General features: G+C 44.3%; 1 protein-coding gene across 2 annotated transcripts in view; it reads left to right on the plus strand.

Moving 5' to 3' along the window:
- The window catches only part of ACVR2B (activin A receptor type 2B), a 109,339-nt gene extending 97,862 nt beyond the window's left edge, over positions 1-11,477 (plus strand). For both annotated transcript variants that reach the window (XM_064162877.1, XM_064162876.1), the window contains 4 exons: positions 950-1,064; positions 3,168-3,306; positions 5,695-5,825; positions 8,127-11,477. In XM_064162877.1, coding sequence (XP_064018947.1) covers positions 950-1,064; positions 3,168-3,306; positions 5,695-5,825; positions 8,127-8,321 — 580 coding nt within the window. In that variant the 3' untranslated portion in view covers positions 8,322-11,477. The remainder of the gene's footprint in view (positions 1-949; positions 1,065-3,167; positions 3,307-5,694; positions 5,826-8,126) is intronic.
- The last annotated feature ends 7,797 nt before the right edge of the window (positions 11,478-19,274 follow it).

The raw sequence follows: 19,274 nt of genomic DNA on the forward strand, positions 1-19,274 counted from the left end.
TGATTCCACTGCAGCACAGGACTGACAGAAATGTCGCCTTAGAGCCACCTTCAAGCACAGACTCACCATCTCTACTGCAGTGCTTACACCTGCCTGTCAGCTGCCTGGTGTCACCCTGACAGCTTGTCTGAGTGTGGGCTCGCCCCCTTCGCTGCTTCGCTTCAGCCCTCCAAATTCCCTGGGGAAGACCAATCCAGCAAGTAAAACATAAGTGCACTAGATGAATGTGGCTAAAGTCTGCTGAAGCATGTAGTCAGGTTGAAGACAGTCTCACCAGCATCTGGTAATTTCCAGTAAGATAGGAACAAACATCCTTACTTGGATAAAGATTAAATGCACCCCCTTGACCTGTCTTGCTTTTGTTGTTGGGAGTCGGGAGTCACAGAACCACAAACTGCATTGCTTAGAAGGGACCCTCAAAGATCATCTCATGCAACGCCCTCTGCAGTAAGCAGAGACATCTCTAACTAGATCAGGTTGCTCAGGGCCCCATTTAGTTTGACCTTGAATGTCTCCAGGGATGGGGCCTCAACCATGTCTCTGGGCAACTTGCTCCAGTATTTCACCACTTCAGATGTAAGAAGCGTCCAGATGTGGGGGTCCACAGCTGGTGCTCAGAGCAGGAAATGGTGCCTTGCACTGCCTGCTCGAATTCAAGCACCTCCTTCATATCACTCCTTGCATCTGTTCTGAGGTTAATGCACCATGGAGTTTGGCTGACTCTGTGCTGGGCAGCACAGGGCTGCTTGGTTGTGTTTCGTGGACACAGGCAGTGCCTAGCAGCCGAATTTTCCCTATCTGGCCCTGCTGAGCCACCGGGGAAGGAAGGAGAGAGCTGTTCTGCTGGGGGCTGCTAAGCCTATAGACTTACAACACGGTGGGCTGTAGTAGGATTTAGACCTGCACTGTAATAAACCCTTCCCAAACTTGCTCCTTGGCTTGTCCATAGGGACTTCAAGAGTAAAAATGTCTTGCTGAAGAATGACCTGACGGCAGTGCTCGCCGATTTCGGGCTTGCTGTACGGTTTGAACCTGGAAAGCCTCCGGGGGACACTCATGGACAGGTAATCACTGCCAGCAACAGCAGCATTTGAAACAGTTGAGCCTGCTGTAGCTTCTCGGCACCAGGGGCAGATTGTGTAGGTGCATTTCTGTCTCTGAGATACCTATCTTCCACAAAAGCTCCTGCTCAGATCTGAATGCCAGGAGCTGCTTTGATCTGGGTGCACAGAGAGAGTGCTCACACCCTTCTGACTGCTGTGCAGGCCCAGGGGCCAGGTAGCTTCTTCCATCTAACACCAGACTTGTTGAGTACTGTTCTGGAATTAAATATCCATCCAATCATAGAATGCCAGGTTGGAAGGGGCCTCAAGGATCATCTGGCCCAATCCTTCTTGGCAAAAGCAGGATATAGGCAGGATGGCCCAGCACTCTGGCTAGCTGAACCTTAGAAGGCTCCACTGCTGGGACTCCACCGCTTCCCAGGGGAGATTAGTTCAGTGGCTGATTGGCCTCTTTAGGAAACGTTTTCCTCATGTCCAAGTAGAATCTCCCCAGGTGTAACTGCCACCCATTACTCCTCGTCCTTTTCATTTCACCCCCTGGAAAAAATGGGTCCCCTTCTTTGCAGCCACCCTTTAAATACTGGAATGTGGTGAGAAGGTCTCCCCTAAGCCTTCTTGTCTCAAGGCTGAACAAACCCAGAGCTCTCAGCCTTTCCTCCAGAGAACTCCTTCCCAGTCCGTGGATCATCTTTGTAGCCTTTCTCTGGACCCTCCCCAGCCTGCCCACATCTTTTTTTTGTGTACAGGGAGAGCCAAACCAAACACAGTACTCCAGGAAAGGCCTGACAAGCACTTGGTAGAATGAGATAATGACTTTATCTCTGCTGGTGATGCCTCTGTCAATGCAAGCAAGATTCTCTGCTTTCTTTGTCACTTGGTCATACTGAGCTTGTTTGCCACCAGGACTCCAGATCAGTTTTCACACGTCTGCTCTCCAGGCAGGTAGATCCCAACCTGTGCTGCACTCCTGGATTATGTTTTTTTCCAGGTGCAAGACCTTACACCTGTCCTTGTTGACCTTCATAAGGTTCTTGTTAGTCCATGCTTACAGCCAGTCACTCTGCTTTCATGCCAGGACACAGCAAGCCCAGCATCCGCTCCCTGTGGCTGTGGGGTTTTCTGAATACCCATCTCCAGTGCAGGCTCCCTCTTTGCCTTTACCTCAGGATACTTTCCTGGCCCTGCCTTTCCTCATTTCTGTCACCTGTTTTGACTTTTCCAGTACTTTGCGTGTCCTGACTTCCCCCTGATCTTCCCTGCTTCAGGTAACAACAAAAAGAGACGATGGAAAGTATTAAAGGCATTTCAATTCCCACCTTAAAAAAGTGCCTTCTTCCTTGCTCCTCTCTCCCTGTGCCTCCCTAATGGGCTATAATTCTGCCAGATATAACCACAACTCTCTGAGGAGCTCAGCACAGCTCTACCTGCAGTAAACACAAGATAGGCACTGTAATGGGGACTGAGCCCCCTCAAAGTGACAGGGGACATTTTCCAAACCAGATCACAGCAAGCCTGGGCATGGTAGACTTCCCAGTCTTCATATTTTACTGCTTCTGTGGCTTCAGGAGACTGGTGTTACCCAAGGCTGCCTATGCACCGCCTTTTGCTACCACTTCAGGACACACCAATCTTTTGTTTCTAATACACAGCTACAATTTCTATGATTAAAAAGGTGCTGGAACTCTCAACCACTACAACAAGCAAGTCTGACTGGACCTCAGGGTGGTTTGCCTGTCTCCAAAGACAGCTTTTACTCGTGCAGCGTGTGCTGCTGGAGCGAGATGCAGTGGGGAAGTCAGGATCTGGTCCCTGCTTCCCCTGCCATGCTGCATTTAAATGAGACCTTTAGTGCACGCTGAGTGAACATCGCATATGTAGCCCTGCACTTTGCCTTGTTCCTTTAGTTCTCTTACCCAGACTTGAGTGATCTTAATGAGAATCGGTGTCAGAAAAACCAGCTCCCCTTTGCCTGTTTTTCAAGTGAGGTGCAACTTCAGCAGAAGTAGCCTTAAGGCTAATGAAACCAGCTGTCGCTCATCCCCAAACAACGGAGGCTGCTGGGTCCAGCTGGAATGTAACTCGAGTTGTGTTTTCTCTCTGCAGGTGGGAACAAGGAGGTATATGGCTCCTGAAGTGTTAGAGGGAGCAATCAACTTCCAACGAGACGCCTTCCTGAGAATAGACATGTATGCAATGGGACTGGTCTTGTGGGAGCTAGTCTCCAGATGTAGAGCAGTCGATGGTAAGAATAAAGATCATCTCCCCTGAAGAGGGCTCTGTTTCAGTGTGGTTTAGTGGTCCAGAGAATGGACCCGGCTTTGTTTAAAACAAGTAATAATCAATGGTGTGCTTTTAGCACGCAGCAAACTTGGTTTTCACTTGCTTGTTTAACATAAGCTGTCATTCTCTGTAGATAATAGCCTCAGTAGTGTTGAAGTCTCAAACTGCTTTTAACTGTGCTGATTACATTGAAAACTGGCTGAGAACTCAGAGGGAGGAGTAGTTGATTCCTTGCTAGTGTTCAAGTCTTAAACTGCTTTTAACTATGCTGATTACATTGAAAACTGGCTGAGAACTCAGAGGGAGGAGTAGTCGATTCCTCTATCACTGGTGGGTGTCCTTCAGTCCTGCAGCTGCTCTGTGCTGCTCTCTACAGCACTCTGCATTCCTTCCTGTGAGCAGGGCAGGCTTTGAGTTCCAAAGAGCTGTGCTCAGCTCCAGCTTGGCTGTACACCTTGCTCCTGCAGGGGAGTGCAGTAGCCTGAATGAAAAGCCCAGAAGTGAAGCATCTTGGTGAAACAGCAGGAACACAGGGCTGGAAGGATCTTCTTGGGTCATGCGTCATTAGTTACTAATCTTCGACTGTGGCTGATGAAGCACTCCCTCAGCAGTGGGCAGAGTTTGTTGTTCCATCTACGACTTTGGGGGATCTCAATTTCTCCTGAATGACCCAAAGAATGAACTTTTAATCACATAGGGGTTTTTTAATCCTAAAATGATGCTGCAAAATGGGGCCTTTTTTTCTGTCCAAGTGGCACATCTGCCCTTTGGAGACATCCTTGCCATTTGTGGGACCTTGCCCCTGGGCAGGGAAGAACTAGTTTTGTTGTAGTAGCTCCAAAGCTGCTCACTCCGATGTTTTTCTTCTTGTACAGACACAGGTTTATAAATACCAGTATCTCACCTGGACTTCAAGTGGTTTTCTTAGTATAACACCAGGAGTAAGGAGCTTGGCTATAATTAGTATGTCTGCATAAGTGTGTGGTAAAATAAGGCCTTTTCTTCAAAACTGTGCTAACCAAATCAAAGGCAGGAGGAGCAGGGAGGTAGGAGCACAGCAGGGTGAAGCCATGGTACCCAGACTGTGTATGTAGAAATAACCCTTCTCTGTGGATGTCCCTCAGGTATCACCCTGGGGTTTTGCCTGTCGTATTTGTCTTACCTTTCCAACTCTTCTAGACAGCAAATGTCCAAGATTCTCCAGGTGCCATATACAGAACCATTAAATCAGAGGGAAGGCTTCTTTTGGGATGATGTTGATGGGGAGTTACACTAAACCTCATCTGCACTTCTAGCTCAGAAGTGGTGTTGTGTGAACAGCATGTTGGGTTGGAGATCAGTGCAGCTCTTCATAGCCTTGATTCCTCCTGAAGGAAGAAGGTCATGAGTGCTATTGTGCTATCTGTTGGAATGGATGTTCCAGTTTGGTGTAGTGACTGGCATTGTGTCAGCAAGAATAATGAGAAGCTGGTGCAGTGATCTCATTTTCCTTTAGAGTACCTAAACATCACGTTGTTGGTATCACAGTTCATGGCCAGCTCAAGTGGTCAGCTCTTTTATTTTAGACTGCAAAGGCCCTCTTGAAATATCTCCATTCTTGAAATAAGTTGCTTTTTGATACCAAGAAGCCCTAAGTGATGCTGTGGAGCAGCCTGAGAAAGCCCATCAGTTAAGCTGGGCTGCCATTAGTGAGAGAGCACCTACAGGTTGCTGAAAGCCAAGTGACGTTTCAATGAGCAGAAGTTATTGCTCCTATCCAGCATGGGCACTGATAGTTGTAACAGTTGGCTCATTCCCATTGCCCAGGGCAGTTCACTGGTAGAACTAAAGCATTCAGAAGTCATCCTGCACTTAGGAGCTGGTACTTGGAACAAGTCTGTTTGGTTCCACCCTCTCAGGACTGAACAAGCCAGATCACAAAGCAAGAAATGCTAAGTGTTGTAGATGCTTGACCTTGCTAGTCAGTGCCTAAAATGAAATTATTGTCGTGCTGAGACCTTCCTCTAGGTTACTCTGGGTCGTGGAACCACTGCTAAAACGTGAGGAGGATGGGCTGATTTGCTCTTTCTATTGAAATAAATCACAGACTACCTGGCAAGCCTCCTCAAGGAGAGAGGTGGGATCAGGAGGCCTGACTGAGGGTTGGTATTGGGAACTTGATGAGATGCAAAATGCGTGGCCAGACAAGCAAAAGGGACAGCAGAGTCCATCGTGCAGGAGGGATGTAAACCCCATGCAGCAGCAATGGCAAGTGAGCCTCAGGCTTTGCTGCAGCAGGCTGAGGTTGTCCTGGAGCCGCAGCTCGCTTGGGCATTTCCATACTAACCCAATTCTCCCGTGTGCACCTTAGGTCCTGTGGATGAATACATGCTGCCTTTTGAAGAAGAAATAGGTCAGCACCCATCCCTTGAGGACCTGCAGGAAGTGGTGGTTCACAAGAAGATGCGCCCTGTGTTCAAGGATCACTGGCTCAAACACCCCGTATGTCCCTCCTGGCTAAGAGTGCAAAATGCTTCCCTGTGCGATGGAAGCGAGGATGTGGTTATGTGGTGGAAGCGAGGATGTGGTTATGCATCACGGCTGAGCCTCAGGGAGAAGCTAACCAGGCCACCCTGCTCCCAGTGCCAGAGAGGAAGTGCTCACGAATGAGTTGTTGCTCCATACCTTCATGCTCACCTTTCCCTTTGCCCCTTGTATTTAGGAAGTAAACCAGCACTGATTAAAGCCAGCCAGTGCTGAATGTGGAGCATGTGGTGGTTTTCCTGTTATATAGTGAAAGAATGGAAAATAATCCCTGTCATTAGGCAAATGATCCATACCATTGGAGACATGTTCCTCACAAGCTGGGGAGCTTGCAACACATGAACAGTTTTTTGAGGGAAAATTAATTAGATGTGAAGGAAAGCAGACAGTGGAGCAAAATGCAGCATGGGTGTCCCAGAGGTAGATAATTTTAGGCTCATGTCTTTAATGAAAGAGATGATTTTTTTGAGACTGGGAAACTGAGCAGGTGAGGAAGTCTCTCAGGGCTTCAGAAAGAAGCTAAATGCCTCTATTCTGACCAAACTGCCATGGTTTTGGCTAGACTCAGCATGCTAATGCATTGCCCAGAAGTCAAGGAGAGCTGGGGGTTGTAGATAAAAAGGAGTATTGCAGTTCAAATGAGAGTGGTGCTTTTCCAGCAGTGTTGAATTGGGATATTTTGGGGATATCTACAGAAGTGATTATAAACAAAGCAGCTGATGTGGTAGCTGATAGTAGTAGCTATGCGGTGCTGCCAGCTCTTAGGGTTTTATCATGGGAATTCTAATGCTTGATGTCTGTTAAAGCTGTAACTACTGAATCTTGGGATGTATTTTGATATTAAAACAAGTGCTTTGAGGTATATGAAAATAAAACTGTGACCAAACTTTACAGCCTTAGAAAGCAGAAGCTTAAAAACCCCTGAAAGCACATACTTTTGTTTGTTTTAAAGCATACCATAGAGAAAACAGTCTTAGCTTTTCTTTCCAGCATTAAGATGTGGCAGTGGACTTCTCCATCTGCTGCAAAGATAGTCATGGAATTATAGAATGGTAGGGTTTGGAAGAGACCTCTGGAGGTCATCTAGTCCAACCATCCCTGCCAAAGCCAGGATCACCTAGGGCGAGGCAAACAGGAATGCGTCCAAGCAGGTTTGGAATCTCTAGCGAAGGAGCCTCTACAGCCTCTCTGGGTACCCTGTGCCAGTGCTCTGTCACACTCACAGTAAAGAAGCCTTCCCTCACATTAGGGTGGAACTTAACTGTGTTCCAGTTGGTAGCTGTTGCCCCTTACCCTATCAGGGCACCACTGCAAAGAGACTGGCCACCCTTCTTGACACCCATGTTTCAGACATTTATAACCATTAACAAGATCTCCTTTCAGTCTTGACCTTTCTGAACAGCCCCAGTTCTCTCAGCCTTCCTTTGTAAAACAGATCCCAGGTCTCACAGCCCTCTAGGGAACTATACCATCCTCTAGTATATCCTGCTCTCTCTTGAACTGGGGAGCCCAGGACTGGACACACTGCTTCAGATGTGGTTTCACCAGGGCAGTAGAAAGGCAGGTGACCCTCCCTTGACTTGCTGAACACACTTTTCTTAGTGTACCCCAGGATTCTTGGCCACAAGGTCATCAAACTGTTGGAGTCAGTCCAGAGGAGGCCACAAAGATGGTCAGAGGACTGCAGCAGCTCTGCTATGAGGACAAGCTACAAGAGTTGGGGCTCTGCAGCCTGGAGAAGGCTTGGAGGAGACCTTATAGTGGCCTTCCAGCATCTGAAGGAGTCCTACAGGAAGGCTGTGGAGGGACTACTGACAAGGTCTTGTAATGACAGGATGAGGGGTAATGGGTTTGAACTGGCAGAGGAGAGATTCAGACTGGATGTTAGGAAAGGGTTGTTTGCAGTGAGGGTGGTGAGACACTGGCACAGGTTGCCCAGGGATGCTGTGGAGCACAGAATCACAGAATGTGATCTTTGATCACATTGGGTGCTTCTGTGCTCCACAGCCTCCCTGGAGGTGTTCAAGGCCAGGATGGATGAAGCCTTGAGCAACCTGTTCTGTTGGGAGGCTTCTCTGCCTGTGGTGGGGGTTTGGAACTGGCTGAGGTCCCTTCCAACCTAACCCATTCTATACCACTGCTGTCCTGTGGATAATTGATTGTCCACCAGGACTCCCACGGTCCTTCTGCATGTCCCCCTCTGCAGTCCCTGGCCGGACTCCGTGGCTGAGGGTGCTCTCTGCCGTTTGCTGTCCGCAGGGCCTGGCGCAGCTCTGCGTGACCATCGAAGAGTGCTGGGACCACGACGCGGAGGCTCGGCTCTCGGCAGGCTGCGTCGAGGAGCGCATCGCCCAGATCCGCAAATCCCTGAACGGCACTACCTCGGACTGCCTCGTCTCCATCGTGACATCTGTCACCAACGTGGACTTACCGCCCAAAGAGTCTAGTATCTAAGCCCTGGTTCGCTTTTGGTCTTTCCAGACTCAGTGGATTTCAAAATTAAACAAAAAAGAAGAAGAAAAAGAAGTTTAAAGAAAGAAAGAAAAAAAAAAGTAAAACCAGAGAGGAAAAAACCCAACGAAACCACAAAAATCCAACAAACACATGAATGCAGCTGCTATTTTATCTTGACTTTTTATTATTATTGTTGTTATTATTATTATTATTATTATTATTATTATTTTTGGATTGGATCAATTTTACCAGCACATTGCTCTACTGTATTGAAAAACAAATGGACATTTCAGCAAGCATTCAGGTGCCGACTAATGAATGCAGAAAAGGTGCAGGTACCTCAGAACCTCAACAAACTCACTTCAGTTGTTCTTTTCTTCAGTTGTCCGGGTTTCTCTTTATCGGTCTGTCTTCTGAGTGGAGCATCTGTGACATAAAGGAAAACCACCTACTCTCCTGGAAAACACAATGCTGCAAACTGTGGAGGAAACTTAAGACTGTTATGTAAAGAATCCACCTTCCTCAAAAGGATTGTTTTTTTTTCCCCGTTTGATTTTGGTATTGGGTTCAGTTCCTTTTTTTTAATTGTTTTTTTATTCTGGAAGTGAGCTTCAAAAAAAAACAAAACAGCAGATGTGTCTTTTACGGATCTAACGGGTGTCATTGTCACGGGAAAAACAAGCAGCTGGGCAGAGAATGTTCATTCTTGAGGGTACAATTGAAGGGGGGAGAGTAGAATAGGGGTGGGGAGAGTGACGTTGGACCTGGCAGCATTTAGAGAAACATCATTTGCTATGGAGCTACTTCTCAGGTAACCATTAGAGGAGGGAAAGGACATTTCTGGGCAGAGTATTAACCGCTGCAGTGTCTGGAGAAAGCTGAGTTGAAGAGCCAATGGCTGTAAGCAGGGTGCTAGTTCTTTTACCCTCCAGTCTGAGGCTTGGCTGGTAAAAGAACAAAGCAGAACTATTAAATGCCTTTTATTTTTTTGACTCCAAGTATTACTGGGAAGGATGCTTTTAAGTAGTGTAATCTCAAGAGGTGAGCTCTTAGAAGCACCTTGGTTAAAAAGTGGAAGAAGGGATAAACTTTGTGTCTTGCTTTAAGTGCCAGTCGGCTGAAGAAGTTCAGCCTCGGGGTTGATTAAACGCCAGCCCAAGCTAACGGTGCAGATGGTGAGAAGAGGCAAGGTGTGAAAGCTGGCTCTGTATTGTTTCAGTTTCATTTTTAATTTGGGGGTGGGGAGGTGGAAATACCTGAACCAGCAGCAGATGGTTGCTGTGGCATCTGAGCAGCCTGGGAACTGCCGAGCTGCTGGATGCGGAGGCAGCTGGGTGGAGCAGTGCTTGTCGCAGCGCCTCTCCCACTGGTTTCTTTGACGCTGCTTTCTCCTTACTCTGTGATGAAACTTTTGGCTTCAAGTGGTGCATAATCTTAAAATACCGTTACTCTTTTTATGCCATAAACTCGCTCTAGTCAGTGAATGTTCCTAATGCTGCTGATTCAACATGGAAATATTTTTTTAATTTGCAAAACATGCAATGTTTAAGAAAAAAAAAACCACACACACAAAAAAACCCTTAAAAAAAACCCCAACAACAACCCAACAAAACCAACAACCCAAGGAAAAGCCCCCCAACACACACACACACACACACACACACACACACACACACATGTTATGTGGCTTCCGAGGTTTAAACTGAAAAAGGTTAAAGAAAAAAAAAAACATAATGAAAAACTTCATGACCACAGACCACCTCAAACCAGAAATACCTCAGAATTTTCTACTTGTATGAGTTTTATTATATATTTTGTTAGTTGTGTTTGTCTTGTAGTAAGTATATTTTAATGTAAGTTGGCTTTTATGACAAGGGAGTTTTAAAAAAAAAAAAAAAAAAACAAGAGGAAAAAAAAAAAGAAAAAAAAAGGAAAAAAAAAAAAAGGAAAAAAGTTCCAAACTCTTTTAGGAAGTGCTACCAGTTTTGTTCTGTTTTGTTTTCTAAAGCACCATTGTAAATAACTGTGTACAATTGTAGAATAACTGCCTGTATAAGGTACCTGGGCATTATTCGCTCTTATGTGTGAAGGCTGTTTCCATTCTGTGCTCTTTTTTTGGTCTGTTTTAGTGAAAGGACAGTACATCTTTTTTTCTTTTTAATCTTTCTTTTTTTCTTTCTGTTTTTGTTTTTTTTAAGTCTTTTTCTGTGGTTTTTTTTTTCCTTTCTTATTTTTAGTGGTTTTAACTTTGATTAGAACATGAGTTCTGTATCTTGCTAGACTGACAAAGTAAAGTCCACTGGATGGCCAGAACTTCTAAATTTGACTTTGCATTAAGCCAAAATGCAGTCCTCAACTAATCACCCTGTCAGGAACCTGTACAAAGCCTGCAGGACGTGAATGAATTGGACGTCCTGCCACTGCCAAATTGTCAGCCTGCATCCTCCTGCAGATATAATTTATTATTAAGCAAACAAAATTGCTAATTGGAGAAAATATAAAGAAAACTCAAATATATTTCTTGGAAAATATAGCTTTAAAACCTAGAGGTCACAGATGAGGACGTGGTTTTTTATCTTGAAGAGACATTAAGAAAATTGCCTTAATTTGTCTATCTGAATAAAGTCTTAACCTATTCTTTCAAGTTACTGAATGTATATTGCATATTAGTGTGTACACACATGTAACTGTATTTCCGTGCGTAGGTTTGGACGTTTCTGTTTCTTGATGTGCTTCTGTTGAGAACACCCTGACAAGACCAGACAGAACAATACCATTTGCACCCAGATGATGTCCCCAGTAGTAGTTGGCATCTTTGGGCCTGATGCTGCAACATACCTACGCTTGGCGTTAAGCGTGTAGGTAGCTCTTCTGGTGTCACGACATTAGGTACTCACTTAATGTTAAGCGTGATGGTAAATGTTTGCAGGATCAGTGTTTTTCATGTTTAATACATTTCTGCACTGAGCTTTACATACAAATGTGACTGTTTTAGAAGTGAAGTGATGTAAGGGTTGGGGTGGAGTGTAAAGCAGTTACGATTGAGTGAATACTTGCTTGGAGGTGGGCTTGCTGCCATTTGCCCACGAATGGGAGCCAGCTCATGCTGATGCAGAAAGAAAAAAGCTGTACTGTCTTTTAACTGTTAATATCTGTTTGCTGTTCTGGATTTTTTCCTTCAGCATTATGTGTTATGGCTAAAACAGGCTTATTACAGCAGTTGCTTTTTTATCCTGATTTCTTTAAGAAGCTTTAAAGTATTTATTGCAAGTGCCATGTAATTTTTAATAGCCTATCAGACAGTCTCTGAAATCTTCTCTTTTGGAAAAGCATAAACAAAAGTTCTCACGTGTAGCTTATCTTACTGCGGGGAACTGCAGGACCCTACAGACTTTGACCAAATGTTGATTGTAAAGTATTGCATCTTCCCTGGTGTAACGGTTCCTTATAGATCATCTTGTCCACAGGATTCAGAAACTGATCTTGACGAGAATTGCAAATTGCACGTGTGCTCAGTGATGAATTTTGGGCGTGTGTAGGTACGTGTGTCTTGCTGCCGCAGCAGAGAGGCAACCCCGCAGCTTCTGCCTATGTACACATTCGCACCAGTTTAGCTAAAGCTGTTCTTTGGAACTGGTATTTATTTATTAATGAAGACAAGCTCTGATTAACTTATTGGTCTTTCAGCACTTGAGCTGTCAATCAGGTAGTTTCCTCGCTGCTAATCTAGCGCTTGAGCTCTCACTGACAACATGATTTTGGTTCTGCCAGTACCGCAGAGGCTTTGCTCGAGTCCGCAGTTGAGCATGTCCATAGGTGTAGCTGTAATAAGCAATTGTAGCTCTTTCAACACTCCCTTGAATCTGATGGGCACAACCCCTCTTTATGTTACTTCCTAAGCACTACGTTTCACTTTCCATTCAGACTTAGAGGAAGTAGCTCTTCAAAAACTACGGCAGAATTTTGTTGTTGACCTTCCTCTCCCGTATGGCAGTTGCTGGGTGAATTCTCATTGACTCCAGGAGCCAGGATTCCCCTCTCTCTGGACTAACTGCCTCTATGAATTTACTGCTGTGGCTGGGCTGATTTCCTAGGTGGAGGAAGTTTAAGTTCTTCTTTTGAAACTGGAAATAGCACCAGAACTAAAATTGCCTTTTTTTCCCCTTTGAGACAAAGAGCTGTGACTTGCTAATGAAATTGTGTTAGTATGGCAAGGCCAAATTGTACGTGGCTCACGTTCAGATATGTATGCACATTGTAAGAGATGACTACAAACCACTCTAACCATCAGGTTAGTAACACCAGGCTTATTCATTGTGATTAGGGATTTTAGCCAGTCCTGATCACAAAGTTCTCTACTTAAGAGAAAAGAAACTCACTTTTTATTCCGCATTGTTCTTCAGCTGGAATTCTCTTACGGGATATACTATGCTAGCTATGGTTACACCTATGGAAATGCCAAGATCTTTAGGTTTGTTTCAAAGAGAAAGGTCCATGACTACCCCCTAGTAACTCCACTGCATTTTACCTGGGTCTCCTGACTCACTGCTGTTCCCACTTGAAGCTGTTGGTTCAGTAGAAGCAGCAGAAGCCTTGGGCCCACTCAATGCAGCGTTGCTGGAGAGTATTTCCAGGTTGACTGGTCAGGCCTTACCATTAGCAATCCTGATTCCCCTTAATGTCACAGTGCAGAAAAGAGAGAATATGTTTCGTTCCTCCTGTGCTGCTTTCTGGGCAGACTGTCAGAACTTGCTCTGTTTTGCAGGAGAAAGATCTGGTTTCACTTAGTATGGGAGAAACTCATGTTGCAGAGGAAGGTGCTGGTTAGCAACCCTGTGACAGTGTCGATGTTGCAGCCCAATTCAGGCCACACTCCGCTCGAGAAGTTGCTAAGCAGGAAATGTCACACAAACTATTATCACTTTTACATACAGAATATTGTTTGGTAACACTGTAAATAAAATAGACTATATAATAGAGGAAAGTAAGGACATTTTGCCTTTTTTACTTTTAGAAAAAAAACCTATATTTTAGTTACATATACAAACAAAAATTCTACATTGTGTGAGAATTCTTTTATACCACAAATTATTTTTGTAATGTCTAATATGTTTCTGCAGGGAAAGGGGAGAAAGGTCTGTATATGCACAGCAAATAAATATATATAATGTTTAACATATGTGCACTACATCAAAATCCAGGAGATGGAACAAGTTTAGCCTGAAAAGAGTTTGAGGAGCAAGTTTGGATGTACTTGGACATGCTTGGAGGATGGCACTGAGTTTACGTTTAGGTTATCTTGCATGTCACATCCCTCCTGCTAAAGATGCTTATCGCTTTTCTATGACCATCCTCAGTTTAACCAGGAAGAGTTGTTTTGTGTATTCATGTGAGAATCCATGTGTGACCAGAGTGTGTCTTTTGACATACGCCATGGTGCTGCAGTGAGTTGTGAAGTCAGGATGTGAAGGACTTGCCGAGACCAAATAGCCGGGCTGAGCTCGCGCGCTGCGGTGTGCGTTTATAGCAGCTGCGCCTGCTGCCTTGACAATATGATCTGTAAGGAGCTGTTGCCAGTTCTGATAAAACCAGTTCCTAGAAGTTCCTTCTCTCTGAAGTGACACAACTAATCGGGCTTCACCAGAACACACAGATAGATGCTCTGTGTTCCCAGTGTCGGAGTCTATGGTCTGGGTCTTAGGCACTGAAGAAGGAGAGCACTGGCACACCCAAAGGCCTGCCTAGAGCAAAAGCATTCCACATTTGTGTACCCGAACCAAGGTATTCTAAAAACATTAAGGAAAGAAAAGTTTAAATGTATTTGTTTAGCTTGAGCTAACTTTTCCCATTGGACTGAGAATTCATTCTGGTCTTTTCGGTTTCCTTAACCTCGACAGCACAGCGTCTGTGGGGTAAGAGTTTCTGCAGAGAGCTTTAAGCCCAGCAGCACAGTGCAGTGCCTAGAAGGTGGTTTGACAGTGCCTTTTGAAATCAGTGCTTAAATGACTCTGAGCAGGCTCCTGTGATTGCTGAGTCCTGTGTCTGTGTCTGTGGTGAAGTCCCAGCCTTGTGGATTCAGGAGGAGACTTGCCATCCGGTTCTGTGGGACCACAAATGGCCATGTGTTCTGGAGCTCTTTCTAAACACACTTGGTCCCTCGCTTACATGGGACTTCCCTTTTAAAACTCTAGCTTAAGGCTGACATTCGGTTCCCTGGCTGAATAGCAACCAGTCAAGTGAGCAGTAATCCTTTGTGTCGGGACACTTCCACAGAAAGAGATCATACTTGTGTTACCTCCATCCAGCTGTCATGAAATGTAATGCTATTCTGTTGTGCCTTTATTTTTCCATGTAAAAGCAACTGCTGTAAGCTTCCCCCCCCTCCCCATTACTAGCTTTTTCTGTCTGAAACAAACACTTTTCATTGCCCAGCTGTTATTTCTGGATGCAGTCTGTGATCCAGGTATTTCAAGAACCAATTACCTCAAATCTCATGTTAAACAGTGTTGCTATCTGGATTCTCCTTGATACTACAATATTCTAACATCCACAAACAGGAACCTTGCTATATATGGGTGTTTATATATATGTATCATATACATATATGCAAGTGTATGTGTGTGATATGTATATGTAAATGGAAAGTGATCCCCAAGGACTGAAGGAAAAAAGCAAAACTTTTTGTTTTCCAACATTGAAACCAAAAGGGCTTCTCTGAAGCTCTATAATGGCATTGTGCTGGATATGTATCAAGAAAGTGTTTTCTGAAAAGTGCTTCCTTTGTTAGCCTTTTGTTTCAATATTTTAATGGGGCAAATGATGTGATTAAAAGACTATTTCTGCCTTTTTTTGGCCCATTTTGAAGCAGAGGCCTCTTAATCTTTGCAGTTGTTAAAAAACAAATGAAAAAACCAACTCGGTGTACAACATTCCGGTAAGGTTTAGCATTGCAAAACTAGAACATGTTCTGTGAAGACTTCATAGCTTCTGGAGTTTTGTGAAAAAGAAGGCATTGAGCATACCTTATTCAACTTTTCCAGTGCTTTAAAGAACTGAAGTTTAACCAGTAACCATCCTAGTCAATTAAAATCCTACATCAGTAGTCACTGGCATCTCTGCATAGCCACCTCTGTGAAAGATGAAAGACCAAAAATACCCCTCAAAACAGCCCAAGCCAAAATTCCAGCCTTGACACAGGAGGAGGAGGAGATAGGAGCATTTCATAGCTCCTGAAGGTGGACCTTGCATCAGAGTGAATTTGTGGATAGCAAAAAACACATTGGCAAGACCTAGAACCTCTCTGGCCCTTTTTTTCCAATTGCCTTCTCCCAAGAACCTTCTCATAAAAGCAGACCTTCAGCCAACAGGGACTTCTCCTTAAAGGTACTTTGCTGAAGAGAATTCTGTTCAGGTTATATTTGCTGGGGAAAAAGAACAAATTAGCCCCTTCATCAACATACTACTGTATGTGTTCCCCTCCTAAATGCCTCTTTAAAAAAAATGTATCTCTGTAGCTGATGTCACCTTACAATCTGTATTTTACTTGGGCAAAACAGTAGCTTCCCAATCCAAATAGTAATAAATTTGCTAGTACTAGCAATTAATTTATTACTGATAATGAATCATAATTAATTTCTATTACTGAAGGAAGAAAAGGAGATGTTTCTCTTTCCCTGTTTTCTCCTTGACTATCTCCTGTTCCAGAGGCGTTGATGGTTTATGATTATCTTCAGTAAATCTTTTCACAAAAAGACTAAAGTCTCCCAGAAGGAGGCATTTTGCAATGTTGCTGGCCTTCCAGTGGAATAACTCTGGTGCAAAAGTCGATCTGTTGGTGGATGAGAATTGCAGGAGGTGGTTACTGCAAACTAAGTAACATTCTTGACCTCAATTCTATGCCATGAGTCCGCACAATGCCATTGTCAATCTGCTCCAAACTATCTGCTTATGAATTCTGCATGATCCTTATGATAGAGTTGAAAGCCTGATCTTTCACCTGTTAATATTTTCACATTCGTCCTTAAGTTTGACAAATTTTATACTGTAAAGCTGACTTAAGTACAGTTTGATGTCAATTCTTGTGGAAAGAGCTTTCTGCATGTAACATTAGACACATACAGTTAAACAACACAGCATACGACGAAACTCACCAGAGGATGTTTTGGCACCAGCAGAAAGAAATCTCACCCTAACCATTTGTCATTTTAAACCATTGTATCGTAACTTTTACCAGCTACTTCTAAATTTGTGCTTTATTTAAAGGAATACAAGAAGAATCCTAAGACTTGTCTAGCGTAGTGAAATATGTGTATATCAGTTTTAGGATAAATAGCTAAGTCTTATTACGCTGTGTTACTTAACTTGTATATATAGAGTATACATAAGAGTTTGCAGTAACCTGTTTCTCCAGGATTTCCAGTTTGAATGGATTTAAATTCAAACTATGAGATTAAGTAAATGATTTAGAAGATTGCAGAATAAACTGAGTGTAAATTACAGGAAGCTCTATCAGACGGTGAAATGATTTTTGAAGAGTCTTTTGGTCCTTGGCTCAAATTCAATAAGTACTGTTTGTATACCAAGATATGTGAAATGTAAATGTTGTAGGTTATATTTCACTCTTGTAGCTATAAAATGTAGATCAGAGATAGCTTGTACTACTGAGTTAACAAAAGTTATACTAAAGTATCCTGTTAAAGAAAAAAAAGTATACAGAGAGTTAAGCTCGTTGCTGTAACCCCTTTTGGATTGAAGTGTGCTGATTATTACTTTAATTTTGTTTGATATTATGTATAGTTTATATATGTATTCTGCAAAAGGATATATATATAAAACGTATACATAAAATGGCCTAATGCAGACATCCATTGTGTTGCAGTTATGAAATGAGTACATTTTGGAAAGAACATTGTATCATAGTTCATGAATTTGCAGTGGATCTTTGTTTCTTTTTACTGTGGTATTTTAGAAACGAGTCTCAAGTTTGAAATTAGATCTGCCAAGTTGGAGTTTCGCTGCTTCGGCTTTGCACTGGGTGTCCGAATAAACCAGTATGAATGTAGTATTTGCCCTGTGTGAAGCAGCTACACCCCAACAGATAGGAGGAAAAAAAAACTAGAAAGACCTATTTCAAGTTTATCTTTTTGTATATGAAAATAAACCGTAAATTACAAATAATTGTTTCTCTTGTCAGTGCGATGTTAAGTCGTTACTTTATTGTCTTTGGCATCTAGCTGGACTATTTCCTTTTTTACAGAAGGAAGTTTTTGTGTTCTAATAGCATCTGTGTATCCAAAACCCTTAACAGAATCCCTGCCAATGCAAGGCTGAGGGCTATACCACCCTTCATTTCTGAACTCCTCCAAAGGCCAGAGGGAGTTAGCTCGAATTGTGTGCCTCTTGCAGCGCTGTGGTAACATTTCCTTTCGTTCCCAGCGAGGAACTGCTCACGCAGCACACTAGACACACGTTCATCTGTATCAGGAATGCAAAGTGCAGCAATGTAGCTGCAGCTGCCAGTGATGGAGCCTTGAAATCCTAGGGCCTCACAGTGAAGTGTCCCTTTGCACCAGCTCTAGCAGAGGAGCTGAGCAGACAGTAAGGGACAAATATCACATCAAAAACTTGCCTGCTACTACCTTAACAGTTGCTGGAAGTTAATAGTTACACCAAATGCAGAGCTACTGTCAGAGCCACAAGCAGTACAAGCAGTGTGCACACTGCAGCTGTACAGCCAAGTTCTTGATGTGCATTTCCTTGGAAAAGGGATGCTGTTAGCAAACATGCAGCATGCACAAGTGCTGCAGAGCTCCCCATGATGGAAACAGCTTTGATGCGAGGTACCTGTTGTCAGGCACCTGGGATTGAGGATATATGCCATGGGTTCTGGGTTTGGTCTTTCCTCCTGCTCAGCTTCAGCTGAACACCTAACAAGATTCAGCAAGGCAGAGGGAACAGACCAGGAAAGAGGCTTTAAAAGTGAGAATTAAAAGCTTGAGATCCTTGTACTCATAGCAATACAGTGAGCTGTGTAGCCCCCACAACATGGACAAGACCAGACACCTTTGGGCTGTCGGCAGTGAAAGGCAGGTGATGCAGCCCTCACGTTTTGGTGTAATCCACTGCTGAAACGGTCCAATTTTTGAGCAAAAAGGCTTCTTGCTTTGGTTGGAAATGCTTACAGCAGATCTATGAGGCCCAGACCATAGAATCATAGGATTGTTTGGGTTGGAATGGACCCTAAAGGTCATCTGGTCTAGTTGATTGGATAGGGCTGGATGATAGGTTAGGCTGTAGAATCTTGGAGTTCTCTTCCAACCTGGCTGATTCTATGATCTTGTTCCAACCCCACTGTGACAGGCAGGGACATCTTCCACGAGACCAGGTGTTGCTGAAGGCACATCTAACCTGGCCATGAATACTCCCAGGGACAGGACATCCACAGCTTCTCTGAGCAACCTGCTCCAGTGTCTCGCCACCTTCTTTCAGTTAAAAACTGTTACCTCTCGCCCTATGGCTGCACTCCCTGACAAGTCTCTCCCCATTTCTCCTGTAAGCCCACTTTAAGTACTGGAGGGCCAGTATAGGCCTCCCCGGAGCCTTCTCCAGGCTGAACAGACGCAGCTCTCTCAGCCCGTCCTCACAGAGCAGAGGTGTTCCAGCTCCCTGGTCGTCTTCGTGATCCTCTGCCATGCCTGCTTGAGCAGGATCTTGTGTGTCTTACATGCTGGAGGCCCCTGAGCTGAACACTGCACCCCAGATGGACCCTCACAGGAGCAGAGGCTCCGCATGGCCTCCCTGGGCGTGCCGGGCACGCTGCTCCTGCTGCGGTGCAGGGCACAGGTGGCTCTCCGGGCTGCAGATCCATGTTCGCAGCTCGCACTGGTTTTCGACCACCAGCATCCCCCACGGCTTCTCCACGGCGCTGCTCTCAATCCGCTTACTGCCTAGACT

This window comes from Pogoniulus pusillus, chromosome 23, assembly GCF_015220805.1.
Source record: "Pogoniulus pusillus isolate bPogPus1 chromosome 23, bPogPus1.pri, whole genome shotgun sequence".
In the NCBI taxonomy this organism is placed as follows: Eukaryota; Metazoa; Chordata; class Aves; order Piciformes; family Lybiidae; genus Pogoniulus; species Pogoniulus pusillus.